This window comes from Poecilia latipinna, unplaced genomic scaffold (assembly GCF_001443285.1).
Source record: "Poecilia latipinna isolate Pla-1442-1.1 unplaced genomic scaffold, P_latipinna-1.0 Scaffold908, whole genome shotgun sequence".
Lineage (NCBI taxonomy): Eukaryota > Metazoa > Chordata > Actinopteri > Cyprinodontiformes > Poeciliidae > Poecilia > Poecilia latipinna.
The window spans coordinates 155669-172386 of NW_015113524.1; the positions used below are offsets into that span (position 1 = coordinate 155669).

General features: G+C 42.2%; 1 protein-coding gene across 3 annotated transcripts in view; it reads left to right on the forward strand.

Moving 5' to 3' along the window:
* Window positions 1-15906, forward strand: part of pcnt (pericentrin) — a 46117-nt gene extending 30211 nt beyond the window's left edge. For 2 of the 3 annotated variants that reach the window (XM_015048868.1, XM_015048870.1), the window contains 26 exons: window positions 701-863; window positions 957-1199; window positions 1600-1832; window positions 1966-2073; window positions 2983-3003; window positions 3329-3565; window positions 4273-4446; window positions 4608-4760; window positions 4924-5106; window positions 5816-6814; window positions 8409-8579; window positions 8670-8859; window positions 8943-9277; window positions 9352-9454; window positions 10160-10332; window positions 10406-10684; window positions 10814-10968; window positions 11071-11200; window positions 11281-12057; window positions 12680-12892; window positions 13009-13224; window positions 13765-13991; window positions 14073-14152; window positions 14449-14590; window positions 14672-14799; window positions 15462-15906. In XM_015048868.1, coding sequence (XP_014904354.1) covers window positions 701-863; window positions 957-1199; window positions 1600-1832; window positions 1966-2073; window positions 2983-3003; window positions 3329-3565; window positions 4273-4446; window positions 4608-4760; window positions 4924-5106; window positions 5816-6814; window positions 8409-8579; window positions 8670-8859; window positions 8943-9277; window positions 9352-9454; window positions 10160-10332; window positions 10406-10684; window positions 10814-10968; window positions 11071-11200; window positions 11281-12057; window positions 12680-12892; window positions 13009-13224; window positions 13765-13991; window positions 14073-14152; window positions 14449-14590; window positions 14672-14799; window positions 15462-15493 — 5865 coding nt within the window. In that variant the 3' untranslated portion in view covers window positions 15494-15906. The remainder of the gene's footprint in view (window positions 1-700; window positions 864-956; window positions 1200-1599; window positions 1833-1965; window positions 2074-2982; window positions 3004-3328; window positions 3566-4272; window positions 4447-4607; window positions 4761-4923; window positions 5107-5815; window positions 6815-8408; window positions 8580-8669; window positions 8860-8942; window positions 9278-9351; window positions 9455-10159; window positions 10333-10405; window positions 10685-10813; window positions 10969-11070; window positions 11201-11280; window positions 12058-12679; window positions 12893-13008; window positions 13225-13764; window positions 13992-14072; window positions 14153-14448; window positions 14591-14671; window positions 14800-15461) is intronic. The other variant, XM_015048869.1, reaches the window with a different exon arrangement.
* The last annotated feature ends 812 nt before the right edge of the window (window positions 15907-16718 follow it).

A 16718-nucleotide genomic window follows, 5' to 3' on the forward strand; every position in this document is an offset into this window, starting at 1 on the left:
AAGTCGTGATTTTAACAACTCGAGTCTGACTCGAGTCCAAGTCATGTGACTCGAGTCCCCACCTCTGGCAAGGAGCCTTGAAATTAATTTGTATCTTGTTGCAGTACAATAATCCATTTGGAAAATTAGGTGGGGTGGGGGAGAGTACATTTAATTAGAGAAACTATATATAAAGGGTGGATATCCTTTAAAAGAAAAATACTTTAAATTCATTTAAAAAATGTAATTTGATCTTACATACAATAACCACAGGTTTTAAACATTATCATGGCAGGACTATTTATTCTGGCATTTTCTCTGTAGTGTTGTTTTTTGCCAGGTAAAAGTTTTGATTGCATGCAGACATCTTCATTCTACTGACTCAAATTGGATGAGGCTACCGCTAACTAGCTTCTAATAACCTTACTAGTTACCTTTTTTTAACGTCTGTCATTGGTAAGTGTAAATTATTACCAGTTGGCTGGACGACATCCATCTTCGCCACTAACTCACTTCTGTTGCCAAACAGTTAGATGCTACAATCCCTTGGCACTATTGTATGTAAAATATGGAATTTTTCTTTTGTGCCTTTTTTTGTGATACAAGTCTTAAATTCTTAAATTTGAGCTGGTGAAACCTGCAGAATACTTTTTATTGGTCCGTTTTGACAGTAGGACAGCATTTGATCACGTGTCTCTGGATTTGTCTTTTTTTGCTGCAGTTGGAGCAGACTTGCCATGTTCATCTTACCCTTGAGGAGAAGTTCACCCAGGGCAGAGATGATGCCACCCAGCTCCGTCAACAGCACCAGCTCCTGATGAAGCAGCTTGATGAGGAAGCCAAGATGAAGACTCGCCTCCAGCTGGAGCTCCACAAGGCAGAGGGTCAGCTACGTTTTGCTAATTGAGTTTTTCTGAGAGCATTTCTTTGGTAATTCCTTTATTTTTTGAAATACTGGTTGTTGTTGTTGTTTTCAGGGCTTTTGGACGGCTACGTGGCTGAAAAAGCTGCCTTAGAGGAGTCCCTGCAGCAGAAGGAGGCTCAAGAAGAAAAGCTTGTCGGGGAGCTGGAGGGCCTGAAGGTGAAGCTGCATAAGATGCAGAGTCTCACCGCGGAGCTGGACGCCTTCAGAGGAAAGTATCAGGAGCTCACGGAGGAGCACACCATTGTCCTGCGCCAGAAGGAGCATCTCTCTGCTGGACTTGGGGAGAGAGAGAAAGGTGAGCAGAATCCATTCAAAATCACGATGGAATAAATTAAAATTTAAAATGTCATGAAATAATATTTCTGTAGCAAACTGTATCGCCTCTTTGAATCAGCCTTGACCATGCACTTGTATAATATCTGTGCTCAGATGTGCCATCTCTCCATTGGCCATTGGCTCAATTTAGATCCTGGTGCAGGTTTGTGGGTCAGAGTGGAGTGTGACTGTGTGTGTTTGAGTGGGGGGGGGGGGGGGGGGTTACTTTGCAGTGTAAGGTTGCGGTGCCATTTGCTGTTTCCTTCTTCTTTTAGCTCAGTATGTGTAACTGTGTGTATTAAAGCTGTATTGTTTCGTTTTCTGAGCTGCGTTTGAAGAGATTTGCGACCTTCACCCTTCCCCTTTTCGTTCTCTCCAAGCTTTGCTGGCAGAGGCGGAGCGTCTGACCCAGGACAGGCTGGACCTGCAGAGGCAGGCGGAAAAGGACCACAAGTCTCTCTCGCTGCGCCTCAGGAACCTGGAGAGAGAGCTCGAAGATCAGGAAACTAAACTCCTGGAGAAAGAGCTGCAGCACAAGAATCACTCTGAAGACCTCAGTCAGCGTGTCCAAGCGCTCGAGAAACAGCTGAAACACGATCGGCAGTTTATAGAGGTGAGCTTATAAACTGTAATGAAGCAGACCCTTTAATGTGAAGTAACATATTTCTTTGGCTCGTTCTTGAGTTTGAGTGTCGCATTTTCGCATCTCGGATCGTCTCTCACACGGTTTGTTTTGCTGTGTGCAGGAGCAGGCCGTGGAGCGGGAACATGAGCGAGACGAGTTCCAGCAGGAGATCCGCAGGCTGGAAGCCCAGCTCAGACACACAGGAAACGGAGACAACAAGGCACACAAGGTGAGAGCCGTTACCTCTGGTTTACCAAACTTTTACTCTTAATTTTCTTCTCCACGTTTCCGAAATCATCAGTTTGAAAAAGTGAATGTGTGACTCCCAATAAATAAGGAAGTAGATTGGTGGGATCATTAAATGTTGAATGACGCAAAGTGCGATCAGAGCCACAATCAGTGAAAATGGGGTGATGGGAGGCAATAAGTTCATGTTAAATAATGTCAGTAATAACAATGGGGAATATCCAGTTCAATATTAATGGGCACCAGTTGGAAGAAAAGTCTTCACATTTCTTTGGATTTTAATGCTAAACAATTAAGTCACTGATCATATTTGTAGGCATTAACCCACTTCAGAGTGTGAACGCCTACATACATCTATTCTTTGGGGTGTCAGTAGTTTCTTGTTTTGTTAGATTCTAATAAAACTGTAGAGATTAGATGTGAGCCTTTTTATGAATATGAATATCAAGAGAGAATGCAGTGATATGCAGTGGTCAAGTAGGGATTAAAAAAAAAAAAAAAAGTGAGACGTGCAGGAAACGGAGATAAAAATGGGCAACATGGTGAACTGAACCAAACACGATGTAGCTCAGTAATTGTAAATCTGCTCTAAATGCTCTTGAATCAAGGTTATTTTAACCCATTGCTGTGTGTTTGAATTGTTGTGTAACTAACAGAGATGAGCTTACAAAATCGTCAGTGTTTCCCAGCATAAATGCATAAAACGGAAATCCTACACTGAAGCGTAAACTTGTTTTTACGTTGTCAGTTTGTGCTTCCCACGTATAATTTTTTTATAATTTTCCCAGCAGGGACACAAATCAGTTAATTGAATTATTGATGCTGTAATTTGATTGCCAATGAGCCTGACTGTTGCTATGTGCTTATCCCTGTGCTGAATGGATTGCTGTAGTTTGAAGACTTGCTGCTGCAGGTATGGAATCTGTCGTGTCATTTTTCATTGCTCCTCTGACACTTGTGCATAACTTTCCCTGTTTCTCTGTAATCATCTGTAGTCTCTTTAACTGCGTTTGTCATGAGTCCAGTATTCTTTACCATCATTCAATAGCAAATAGAATATTTCCGACCTCTTGGGGATGGTTTACCTTAAATCTCTTGATTGGCTGCAAATCTGGAATGGCTTTTATCACTTTTATTGCAAACCTTGTAGTTTTCCCTTTTTTAATTCTAACTTCTCTACAGAAAACTCCATATTTGAGTTGGGAAGAAAAAAAAAACTGTTCCTGTTATCACTGCAGGTGGAGAGCCTTCAATCTATGGTCAACGATAAAACGGACGACCATGCCTCATTACTTGAGGCCAATCAGCAAGCGCAGCGCGATCTGGCAGAACGCAACGAGGAGATAGACAAGCTAGCAGGACGGATCCGAGAGCTGGAACAAGCGCTGCTCAACAGCGCAGAAAGCGTCCGAACCGTCAACGAACTGGAGCAAGAGCTGCACAAAGCAAAGCAAAGGGAACAGGAGCTCACACAAGTAAGAGCTGCTAACACACTCCCAGATCAGTTCCAGTGTTGTGCAAGTATTTACATGCTGTGAGGGTTTTTTTTTTTTTTATTGGTTTGCCACCTTAAAACCACAAACGTTGATGTGTTTTGCTAAGGTTTTGTGTGCACAAAAGAACATGTTTGTGCTTAGCCTCCCAGACTGAATAATTTGAGAAAAACCTTTTTCTGCAAGTCTTTTTACATCTGAACCCATGAACTGAGCACTTTCCCTGTCCCTGCGGATAAAAAGCATATGCACAACATGATGCTGCCACCACCGTGTTTCACAATGAGGATGTTTTACAAGTTTCCCTTTTTGGAAACTTTTTTTTTTCTCTCCAAAAAGGGCACAAAAAAAAAGGTGCAATTTTTGTCTAATCAGACCAGAGCAACTTCTTGCACAAATTTGGCATGTGCTATTCATGAATTCTGACATAATGCAAGTAGGACTTTTTAATTTAAATATATATGTATTTAAAATGACTCGGACTGCACTAGATTTTATTCAGTGATGAGGGGTAATTACAAGTGCACTCCACACACTTCAGATTGACTCTGTCATATAAAATCCTAATATACTTTGTTACATGAAAATCAAAACCCTCAATTAATGAGTTTCAGGGTTTTGAATGGTTAAGTCGTTCCGTATGTCAGCAAACATGTTTTTCAATGATTCCCTCTTTTTTTTCCGATAAGGATAAGCTTGCTCTGGAGCAGCAGCAGCTGTCCAGCAGGCTCCAAATATCAGCTTTACAGTCCAAACTGGATGAGACGAGGCACTGTTACCATGACAACACCCGTGACCCCACCCAGGAGCTTAGGGATGCCGTGGATGCTGCCCAGCAAAACCTACACTGTAAAGAGCAAGAGGTCCGTCAGGCTCTGTGTAAAACCGTTTTGTCAATCATTTAGTCACCAGATTTGTTCGTTTGACTGCAGTGCCACCTTTTGGTTAAAATAGGAATGACGGAATATCCTCTGAAATGTATATATATATATATTTTTTTATCCATCGTCATTGTGTCTCGTAGGTCGAGGTCTTGCTTGGCCAGTTGGAAAACGTGCAAAGAGACTTGCACCAAAAAGAGGTCGAACTGAAACACCTCACAGCTCAGCTTGAACTACTGACGAATAAGCATGCGGCTCAAGTTGAAGAGCTTCAAAAGGAAATTTCTACCCTCAAGGTGAGAACTGTCTTGTTGTCATGTCAAATTATTTTCTTCTTTTTAATTGGAATTTTTCAAACTGTGTTGGATGCTCGACATGCATCATAAAATGAAAAACTTTCATCTTTTCCACCTTGGCAACTCGTATTGGAAGTGTAAGCAAAACCGCTGTGTTTGCCAGGAGACGATGTCTGCCCTCACTGAAGTAAATGAAGAAAAGGGACAAGTTCAGGTGGAAGAAAACGAGGAAGAGACGCTCCCCGCCGCGCTTCTTCAGGAGAAAAATCAGGAGATCGATCACCTGAACTGCGAGATCCAAAAACTCGAACAAGAGCTTGAGAGTGCAAGGGACGATCGAGTCGGAGTAAGCTTTCTGACAAGTTTCTCCAAAAGCTGTTTGGGTGCATTAAATTTAAACATTCGGCAGGGTTGTACGAATGCTTGAATTTCAGTTGGGTGTCTTCAAGGTTTGGAAAGTTATTGATTTCTGAATGAAGTTCTTGATATTCAACCTGCGTAGTTTTGTAATAAAGTGCAATCTAACGCTTGATTCAAAGCCTACATTTTGGAAAACATTTACAGTTGAATCCAGATATTTTCACCCACCTAATGAAAAGTCACAGACACATTTTTTCTCACCGTCTGAAATTAAATCAGGCCAAACTTGCCTTGTTTTTGGTTGATTAAAATTAACCAAAATTAGCTAAATGCCAGAAAACTTAGCAAGAACAATTTTGGACATTTGTTTGTAACTTGTAAAGTATAAGACACTTTATATTTTAGTTATTAATATCCGTGGATTTTTAAATTACTGTTTTAATTTCAAAACATTAAATTGTTATATTTAATGTTGTCCACACACGGCAGACCGACCATGGACAGACAGAAGGGGGTTTTTTTTTGGATTACGAATTCTTGAATTTCAGAAACGGTAGATTTTCAAAGAATGCATATTTTACTGAGTCATGATAATATCACGTTATTAATAACAGTAATCAATGTACAATGTAGGGGGGGGAAAGAGGGACAAACCCTGATTAGGAAATGTTTGCTTATTTTTCCCCCCCTTAAAGGTCCTGGAGGTTGAGCTGGAGGATCTGCGCTCTCAGGTGGAACATCTTCAGTCTGAAATCACGCGAGTGCGTCAGGAGAAGCAGGAAGAAGAGGAGCGGCTTCACGAGGTCATCAGCACGCTGCAGGCGGAGCTCGCCACCCTGGGTCCCAACCTGCACGAAGTCAGCGACTCCCAGGACGGCGACAGCATCAATCCCTCTCCCTCGCCCAGCCCGGAGCCGCACATGGAGACCCTCCAGGAGAGGAGGGGAGGTCCGAACAGCCTGAAGCACGAGATCAGCCTCACGCATTCTGCCGCCTCCTCGTCTCTTCGCTCTCGGCTCAAAGCCCTGCAGAGTCAGTTCGAGACTGCCGTGGCAGAGAAGGAAGGACTCGAGCGCCTGCTGCTCACGCAGGAGGAGGAGTACCGGACACAAGGGGAAGAGTTTGGGAGGAGACTCGGAGTCGAGAGGGAAAAGTTCGATGAAGTCCAGGGTCTCCTCAGGCTGAAGGAGACAGAGCTGGAGGAAGAGAAAGAAAAGAGAAAACTGTCAGAGGAGGAGAGGGATGGTTTAAAAGCTGAAGCCGAAGAGGCAACTGCGACGCGTGAAGAGAAAGATCGCCTGAACGCCGTTGTCCTGCATTTGCAAAGCAGCGAACAAGAGAGGCTGAGAGAGATCGAAGCTTTAAAAACACACTCTGATGAGATGAAGCTGGAAATGGAGGTCCTCAGAGAGGCCAGCCTCACCTACGAGAGGCAGGTGCAGGAAGTAAGAGCGGAAAACTTGGAGATGGAGAAAGCGGTGGCAGAAGGAAGAGAGAGGATTAAAACTCTGGAGACGGTGAAGGGAGAACTTTCAGCAGAACGTGAAGCGCTGAGGAGGAGGGAGTGTCAGCTCCAGGAGGAAATCCAAACCCTCCGAAAAGAAGTTGGTTCAATGAATGCCCTGATTCAGGAGCTGGCGGCTAAGCTGAGGGACCAAGAAGCCAGTCAAGAAGAGGCTCAAAAGGAGTTTCTGGTGAGTGTCAAATAAATAACCTTTTTGAGTCAATATTAAATATTCTGTACAGATCTAGAAGTTGATGATTTTGGGCTTGGAGGTTTACCCTTTACCTGCCTAGCAGAAATAAAGACTACACATTAACGTTTTTCATTGATCTCTAAATCCATTTATAAAAACTGATTCTCGTTTTAGCACCCTCTAGTGTTCAACCTGTATTGGTGTTTATTTTATTTATCTATTTTTTGTTGAAGGCTTTTAAAGTTTAAATAAAAAAAAAATACAGAGGTTGTAAAAACATTTTCATAAGGTTTATGGTTGCATTAGTTAGTTTATAAAGGCTGAGATTTTATTCAAGGACAATATAGTCAAAATCATCACTAGTCTTTATTGGCAAAATACAAAAAAGATTCATAAAAAAATTCCAGATTTGCTGCGTGATTCTGAAGTGCAGAGGAAGAAATATTGGAAAATAATCCAATTAAGCATTTCAGAAATTGACAAAAAATATCAGAAAATCCCCAAAACATCCTAATAAGATCAAGCCAGAGTTTGGTATGAGATTTTTTTTAAAGCCACTGGAGCAAAACATTAGCATCTAGCATTAAAATGTACTTTAATCCTGTATGTAAACAGATACACCAATCCCAACAGTACTGACAGTATGTGTATTAATAAGTCTAGTCATAAACTAAATTCAGAAGTCTGAAGAGAAAGTGTAGTGAAGCCGATTTTATGTTACAACAGCCTGCCCTAATGTAAATGAGTGGAGAGGAAGCAACACTGTAACCTAGCAACAGCTGTTTACCTTTAGAAAAAAATTATTCTGATTTTAGCTTTATTTAGCAGGTGGAAAGCCATGGTTTTACTTTTTTTTTTACACCCTTTCAGTTATGATTAATTTATATCTGACTTTTGATTAAGACATGGTAGGATTGTAAATTACTTTTTTTGTGTTTTTTTTTGTTTGTTTTTTTTTAGCTCTTTTATTAACTTGACCTTTAAGAAAGGTATTAATGTTAACCTAAATAGAGCTTCAAGCCTGGCATTGTTCAAAGCGAGCAACATCGTGTCGCTTTTCTGCCGCACGTACAGCTGTTAAAGCTGCTGCAGGCACGACCACATCTGGTTGTAGTTAAGGGGGCGTCGCTGTTGTGACGTGGTGCAACACTGACTGCAGAAACGAGAGGAAGTGTCTCTTTAAAATGAGGAAGAACGAGGAAAATCTAAGCTAGCTCTTAGTTTTAACACTTGCAGTCTGAGTTTGGAGTTTTTTTAGTCGCTCTGTCTGAACAGGATGTGGTAAGGTGCAATGTTTTCTCTTGTAAGGCGGCGTTTTGTAGGTTTGGTTTGTTGCATTGTTAGTCTGCCCAGCTCTGTTTGTAGTTGTGTGTGTGTGGCTAATTTTAGGCAATTGCAGCCTTTCTGGTACAAATATTCCGCTGCTTTCAAAGCGGAGCCTGGCATTAATATACGTCACAAGACGATTAACTCCACTTGTGTGACGCTTGTGAAATTGTCTGTTTTAGTCGAATAAAAAGCAAAGTATGTGATTTTTTTTTTTTTTTTTTTTTTTAAAGCTCAGTTCTGTTTACCTTTACCTTTCCACCAGACCAATGCTGATGTTACCCTGGCCAAAGCGGAGGCTTCCTTGAGACAGAGGAAGTCCGAGTGCGCCAAGCTGAAGGCTGAAAATGAAGCTCTTAAGACTGAACTGGCGGCAGTGAAACAAGGACTGAAAATCGTCTCGGAAAGGACCGGAAAACCTCATGAGAACGGAGAGGTGGGGAATATGAAAGCTTAAAAACTATATCTGTTATGATCTTTAGGTGTCTTTGATTTCTTTTTGATGGAAGTGACTTCTGTCCTTCAGGTCAAACGGCGACATCTTGTTGACCTGGAAGCCGAAAACCAGCGAATGAAGGCAGAGCTCGAACGTCTTCAGCAGGACGTGGGCGTGCAGGAAGAGGAACTAGCCTATCAGCGCAGAGAGCTGGAGCAGCTCCGTCGACTGTGTCAACAACAGGAGACAGATCCTCGCCGTCAGAACTACCACATCAAGGGTACACGTAGCAGTTGAATATTAATATTCAAGAGGTACCTTCTCATTATATCAAACCGACTAAAACTTTTGCGTTTCTCTCAGACGTTTCTCACAGAGCTTTCGAGGATGTTCTTGCGGTCTCTCGTGACGAAGCCTCTCTGAGCTCCCCGGAGGTCCTGAGAAAACTCGAATGCTCCGAGGACCAAACCAGGGAGCGCTTCCACGTCTCCGTCCTCGATTCCCGTCTGTCTGAGCTCAGTCGTCTGAACTGTACAGGTCAGGATCTTCCCCAGGCTCCAGTTTCTCCAGGGGTTGTGATGGAGCCTCCACACTCTGGGACGGTCACCCCGGATCCAGCCACCCGGAGCACCCACTCCCCGGGCTCTTTGACCGCGTCCGACCACTTCTCCGTGCTTGATTCGCTGGACCCTGACAAAGTATGCTGTGAAAAGAAAAAAAATTATATATATATGTATATATATAATTTATTTATTTTTAATTATTTTCCCAGCTTGACGAGTTGGAGGAGCTTGACCTGACGGCGCCTCCGTCTCCACTCGGCTCCACTTCTTCCTTCTCGGCTCAAGAATGGAACAGTGATGGATACGGGAGCAGTAAGTTCCCGCCGTTCCCCAGCAGAAAGGCAGCATTTGACAGCTATGAGTCAAATATCTTATTGTTATATTTTGTTATGCAGCTGGTTTCTGTGCAAAGTGGAGAGTCTTCTGAAAAAAATACTTGACTTACTAACATATGGCGCTAATTTTTTTTTATCTCAGATTACTTTATAACATTAATGCTTCTAGCTGAGGGAGAGAAACATTGAAGAAAATGTTAAAACTAACAATACAGACTAATTTACGTTATTACATAGTATTTTGTTATTAATGCCCTGAGATTTGAGACTTGGACGTACACTTACTATATGTGAATATATAAATGATAAATATGTGAATAATATTCAAAGAGAGCTACACGACTCGTAACGCATATGGGACCTTTGTTGTAACATTAGAAGAATAAAGCAATTGTATGAATTCATCATTCCCGCTACAGGATGATAAATTCAAATTCTTATTTTAAGATATTTAACAGAATAAATGCCAATCTCTAACTGTATTGTTCCCATTTTCATTTGAATACAGTTGTCTATTATTCATCCTCTCTGGTTTTCTATAGGTTAACTTTAAAGCCTGATTTTTTATTTTTTTTTAATACTCTCTCAAAAGGGGTTGGAAAACTATGAAAATAATAGTATTTTGAGATTTAAAAAGTATCGGGGAACCCAACAGACTTTCTTTCCTCTTTCCGTCATTCAGATGTGAGTTCAGAACTGGGAGCTCGACTGAGAGTGGAGCTGGAGCAGACGGAGAGACTGGACGCTCAGTTTGTCCAGTATCTGCGCTGCAGAGGGATAAACCCCACAGCCAACACGGACAGCGCGGCGGGAAGCATGAGCTACAGCGATGACTTGTTGTCACCCGAGCTTCAGGTGGGCTTTGCCCTGGAGTAGCTGCAACCGATTGCAAGCCTCGGTTTCACGTAGTTCTCGCGTCTTTCCGCAGGCTCTGTTGAAAAAGGTTTACCAGGAAAGCTGCAGGATTCTCACACTGAGCCAGCGTCGCTGCGCTCCTTCATCTCAGGCCAACCTTTCGGATATAAAGTCCTCCTCACCGAGTCGGACCCGGCATCGCTTTGGAGACGACTCGGCTCCGCTGGACCGCAGGGATAACTCGACCCCCTCCAACCCTCCAATGAACTGGCAGCAGGAGAAGAGAGCCTTGCAGGAGACTGTGGTCGCTCTTAGAGAGCTGCTCTGTCGAATGGCACAAAGACAAACACAAGTGAGTTTCTATGATTTAACATAACGCCTCAGTTGGGCCATTTGTTTAGAATTTAGTGTAAAAATGCGTTTGTGATTTTTTTTTTTGACATATGGGTTAAAGTACAGTTGTTGCTTTTTTCCTCTTAAGACTGATTACACTGATGATGGCTGGCACAGAAGCCACCTACAGTCTGATGGACATGTTGAATCCCAGATCAGGGCAGAGCTGGAGGAAAACCAGAGGCAGCTGAAATGTGCCCACAGCTCTCTGCAAGAGCACAAGAACAAAATACTTTCTCTCAGGTATGTGTGATCAGTTTCATTTCTGTTACTCACCGTTTGTTCCGGTGTTTTAAAATAGATTGTGAAAGCTCGGAACTCATTGCTCTTACTTTTGCTTGTCAGGCTGGCTGCAGAGGAGGCTGAAGAGGCCTTGAGGACCGAACAGACCAGATTCCAGGAGCTTCAGCAGGAGCTGGAACAAGAGAGAGCTCTGGTTCTCTGCACAGACCGAGAGAGAGAGGAAAGGATGGAGGTTAGACGAGAGCCAACAGAAACACAAGTAATCCTAAAAATGTATCTTAAATTTTGATATTAATCATTTTTCCTTTCCAGGCTGTTCAAGCTTCCTCTGAGAAGCTCAAGTGCGAGGTCCTGTCTCTAAAGGCTCAGGTGGAGCAGGAGAAAGTGGCCTGCAGCAACCTCAGGCAGGAGCTCCAAATCGAACAGTCCCGCAGCGGCCTGTTGGAGAAGCGTTTGCAGGATGCCCAGAAAGAGCTGGAAGACGAACACAAACGTTTCAGCCATCAACAGGAACTCCTCCTGCAGGAAAAGGATCAAGCCGAACGCCTCCTGAAGGAAGCCAACTCCGGCCTCGCTGAGTCTCACTGTAAGCTGGCGGATTCTCACAGGAAGCTCGAAGAGGAGAGGCAGCTTTGCTCCAAACAGATAAACGAGCTGAGTCGCAGACATGAGGAGGATCAGAAGTTCATCTCTAGTCTGCGCTCCCAGCTGGAGCAGGAGCGAAAGCAGGGGGAGGACCTGGCAGCTATGACGGACAAACTCGGGGCCGAGCTGCTGGACAGCAGGAGAAAATGGGAAGAGGACAGAGTAAGGCTGGAAGAACTTCAGCGGGAGAAGGAAGCCGCTGCCAGGCACAGAGCTGCGATGGAGTCCTTGAAGGAGCAAAACCGGGAGCTCAGCAGCGCTCTAGAGATGGAGCGACAGCGGTCCAGACTCCAAGACATCGAACTAGCGGGGCTGAAGGAGAGGTTTCATCTGCTGAAGGAGAAAGAAAAGGAGAGAGATGACCAACTGGAGAAGGACAGAAGAAAAGAGAGGCAAGAGGGGCTGGAGAGAGAAATGCTTCAGGACAGGACTAATAACAAAGTGGTAAATTATCAGCTTTAATTCTTTCTTATTGAGGATGCAAACATTTAATTGAATTATGATTGCTGATTAATGATTTATTAGCTTAAAATTGGTTCCAATCGATTAACTAGTAACGTCCACTTAGACCTTTTTTTAGTGTTGTAGTTTGGCCACCATCCAGCAGATGGCGTCCCTGTTCATCCTTAGTTAGAGCCAGTTGATACAAGAATAAAGGAGGAGGAGGTACCCCAGAATGGGAAAGAGAGATGATTCAGAGTCCAGTGTGACATGCAAGATGCCATTTTATGTGGTTTAGTTGTGAAGTATAAACACTCGATAATTTCCTTAAGTTTTACCTCAGTAGACTCGTTCAGTCGAGCTGTGAAATTACTGATGTGCTGCGAAGGTGAGGAGGTTGTGATGACATTAAAGCGGAGGGGATAACAGGAAAACAGAAAATGGCTGCTTACCAATTAATCATTAGTCTATTGATAAGAACAAACAACTTTACACCAACTCATTGATAACTTGCAGCCCTATTTCCTACACATACTACTTTTGCAAAGGTAATCCTATTATGTGAAGTGTTTTATTTTTTGTTTTAAAGAAGCACAAGCACATGACATCATGTTTCTTTCCAAAGTTGGAGTTGGAGTTACTGAGGCAGCAAGACCAGCAACACATGCAGGAGCTGCAACAGACTCTGGCGGACCTGGAGAGAGAAGGCAGGGAACGGGAGAGAGAGATGGCAGCTCAGAAAGAACTGCTGCACCATAAAGTACTCTCCCCACAGCGTCCAATCAGCATCTCCCGTCTGGACGGGGCCCCAGCAGGCGTCTCTCTGCAACACCAACAGGTATTAAAATCCTTATTACTAAATATGTTTAGTTTGAAACTTGGAATATGATTTTGTGTTCAGGAGATTTGATTAAAAAAAAACCCCAAAATGCTTATTTTTTTTTCTGACTGTAGAGGGTGTCAACATCATCATCCAATCTGCTGCAGACATTGCTGAAGGAGAACTCTGATTTGACTGAGCGCTTGACGTCCGTGAGTCAGGAGAGCGCCACCTTCAAGAGCAGACTCGCCATCCTGGAGAAACAGCTGCAGCGCAAAGAGTCTGAACTTGCCAAGGTCACCACAGAAACGGAGAATCAACCCGTCGGTGATCCGGTCTACCACGGCAGGGTCAGTACAGGCACAGGAACCATACAGGCTGGGTCCAAATTCAGTTGCTGCATCCTTATAGGATGACAATAACGTCACAGTGATGCGACGAAGGCTGTCCAAATTCAGTTTGATGGATGGGTCTGGTGCATCTTTAGCTGCCCACCGCATCCCAAGATTCAGTGCAGCTCAATGAGACATTTTTATTTTTGCAGCAATGGTGAATGAAGCGGGCCAAGAATACAGTTTTAGGTAAAAGTACATTAAAATATGGTTTGCAGCAGAATGAATCTGCAGGATTCACCGTCCAATTTCAGTCGCCCACTTCCAACCCGAAGTAGGTCTGGTCCTTCAAAAGATGCAGCCCTGAAATCTGGACACACTAAATGTTTCATCCCTATTTTGTATCAGGGTTCTTTTGAAAATCTTTTTAGTTTTAAATCTCGCTGTAAAGGACAATCTAATGACTACATGTTGTCCTAGCTCTGCAAAAACGACCCCAAGTAAAACCAGTTCAGCTCTTCTTTTTTAAAGTAACATTTTCTGTTTTCGGTTTTAAAGCTGCAGCGTTACTACGAGCGTTACCTGCGCGCCGAGAGCTTCAGGAAAGCTCTGGTTTACCAGAAGCGATACCTGATCCTGCTGCTGGGAGGATTCCAGGACTGTGAGCAGGCCACTCTGTCTCTCATTGCTCGGATGGGAGTGCGGCCCACGTCTCCGCTCGCATACAAGCGCAGGCCCATCTGGAGGTTCAGGGCGGTGGTCCGAGTTGTGATAGCTGTGTCGAGGTGAGGCGTAAATAAAGCTTCCCATCTTTCTGAGCCCTGCGAATGGATACGATTAACTTCAAATTGTGTTCTGTTTTGAAGGATGAGATTTCTGACCAGGAAATGGCAAAGAGCAGTGAGAAGGGTTGCATTATCTGCAACCATCAATGGACATCTTACAGGTTAGCATGCACAAATTGCAGAAGTAACATTTGGATACACTAAAAGCTTAAATGCATATATTTTTGAGATTTTATATGTGAAGTGAATGGAAACTAATCCATATTTTAAGTTTTTAAATCAAATCTAAAATGCATGGTTTGATTTATATTAAGCCCCCGCTGACTCAGTACTTTATGAAACCATCTCGCCCTCAATTCCAGCTTCAGGTCTTGAACAAAACTGTGAAAAACCTCTAGATATGTGAATGCTTTTTAAAGCACTGTGACTCAGTTTGTCATTGTCGTGTCTTTCGCAGCACCTAAAGCTGATGTTTTAAGGCAGCAGCAGCCAAAAATAAATATTTACTCGGCACAGAACGGAGACAGAGGCGACGGCCAACGAGGTGCTCTCTCATTTCTAGCTCCACCCGGCAAATCGACATTCAGACTACAAAGAAGGTCTGGAATACTTCAAAACACACTTTTTCGAATTTTTGTGAAATTTGTAAATCCGATCCTCACCGAGCTTTCCATCTTCAGGCCGCTCTCCAGTTCCTGCCTGACCTCTGCTCACTCTGCTGGAACATCCCAGGATCCAGAACGCTCTCTCACAGACTACATCCATCATCTGGAGAGAGTCCAGCAGAGGCTGGTGGGAAACGGACAAGGTGAGTTCAGGACAGATTATTTTGGTTTTCCTGAATCTGGTACGTAGTGTTCAAACGAGCAACGGTAGGAAGTGGACTGGGTTCCTCTTTCTCTCTCACCGTCCAGTCACTGCCCAGATGGGGACAAAATAAAAACTAAATCTAGATTTGTAAGCAACCCTCTCCGCACACCATATTCAGATATTTTCAGATCACGTAAATTGCACAGTTAAAGTACTAGACTAAGACCTTTTGTAATGTAAGATGGAGGCAAAATTGTAAAATGTTGATTTATCATTCATTTATTTATTGCTTTATCATTTGTGACACCTGCAGTCACAAAGACCCAATTACTGTCCAGTTATGGTTTATAGTACTTTGAAATGTTCAGAAAGTTATAAAAACTAAAAAAAAAATCTATTAAAACATAAATTTGCACACAGAACACTGGCTCTTGCAAATGAGAAATTATAATAAAGTTTTCAAAAACTATGTGAGACTGAAATGTAATTTGCATTAAGATTAATGAAAATTATGGTAATTATAATGCCACTGCTAATCACACTTCATCATTAGGAGTGTTTTTGTTGTTACTGTAACTTGGTCAGTGTGTATACATGATTGTCATACATAAGGGTGAATATGGATTTAAATAATTTATTTCCACGTTTTGTGTCTTTTAGGTTCCTCTGCCTTCCAGTCTCACCCAAAGTAATCCATTCACCGAAGCCTGAATGTTGCCTTTGTGATAGCACCAAACTGACCATGCCTTAATGCCTTGAAGGATGTTTATAATGTTTCTTTTTATTATTTCACATTTCTTTTAAACGCATAAATTATTTTTGTATTTTTTTTTTATGTGAATTTTATTTTGTATGCCTGCTATTTTGAACATCATTTTAAAGACGCAGCTCCAACAAAAATGTCTCATAATTTCAAATAGTGCTTCTTTTTTTATGTTATAGAGTGATTGTACATCTTGGTATGTCTGCTCTGGTTTTATGCTACATATGAGAGATCAACACACTATGCTGAGTGAGCAGATTGTTGTATGAGGATAAAATGTGTTTCCTGGCTTTTACTTTAACATGATTAAAGAAGACACTATGCTCTCTTTACCAAACTGAACTTTTCCTGAGATCTTGACTCTCATGACATATTTTTAATCCAACTTAATATGCATGCCAGATTTTGGCATAAATTACAATTGAGAACCCTTGAAGCACACCATATCATTCAGAGTAAACGGATCACACTAGAGCACACTGAACTGGTGAACACTTGCTGTTTTATTTTTGAATACTTGTAATATTACTCATCTACTGTTAGGTTATTTCTAGAAAGGAGTTGGTACCAGCTATCAGATACCAAATAAATATTTGAACTGGGACCTAAATTCACAGTTCAGAAACCATGCACAGTCAAAAGAGCAGTCAGCATCTACATAAACCAACATAAATGTAGATGTTGGCTACATAAACTCCATGGACTTCATGATTTAAGTTTTTCATCTGTGTTTCTAGAGGTGAAGCCCTCTGACATTCCTATTTTTTAAATGCAGTTTTCAGTCAAACCAGAGAACCTCGTTTTGAACACTGGCTTCACTTTAAATAAAAAAACAAAACGTAATACAAATTGATCTTTGAAATTGTAAACATTGGAGTTGGTTTTGGACTTGTGTATGTGCAATTTGTAATATAACAAAAATAAAAAGGTAGCATTTTTGTTTCCATTTCTAAGTGGCAACAGGTGCAGCATGTATTTGAAAAAGCTTCAAACATTTATTCCTCTAAGTTGACAATACGCCCTGCAAATATCTGAATTAGACATTATTAAACCAGAAGTTAGGAAAACTTGAGTAGAATTGCATTGACAGTATCATTTGAGATAAATATGTTCCGTGGCACATGAGTGTCTTAAGTTTATGATCACGTCTCACA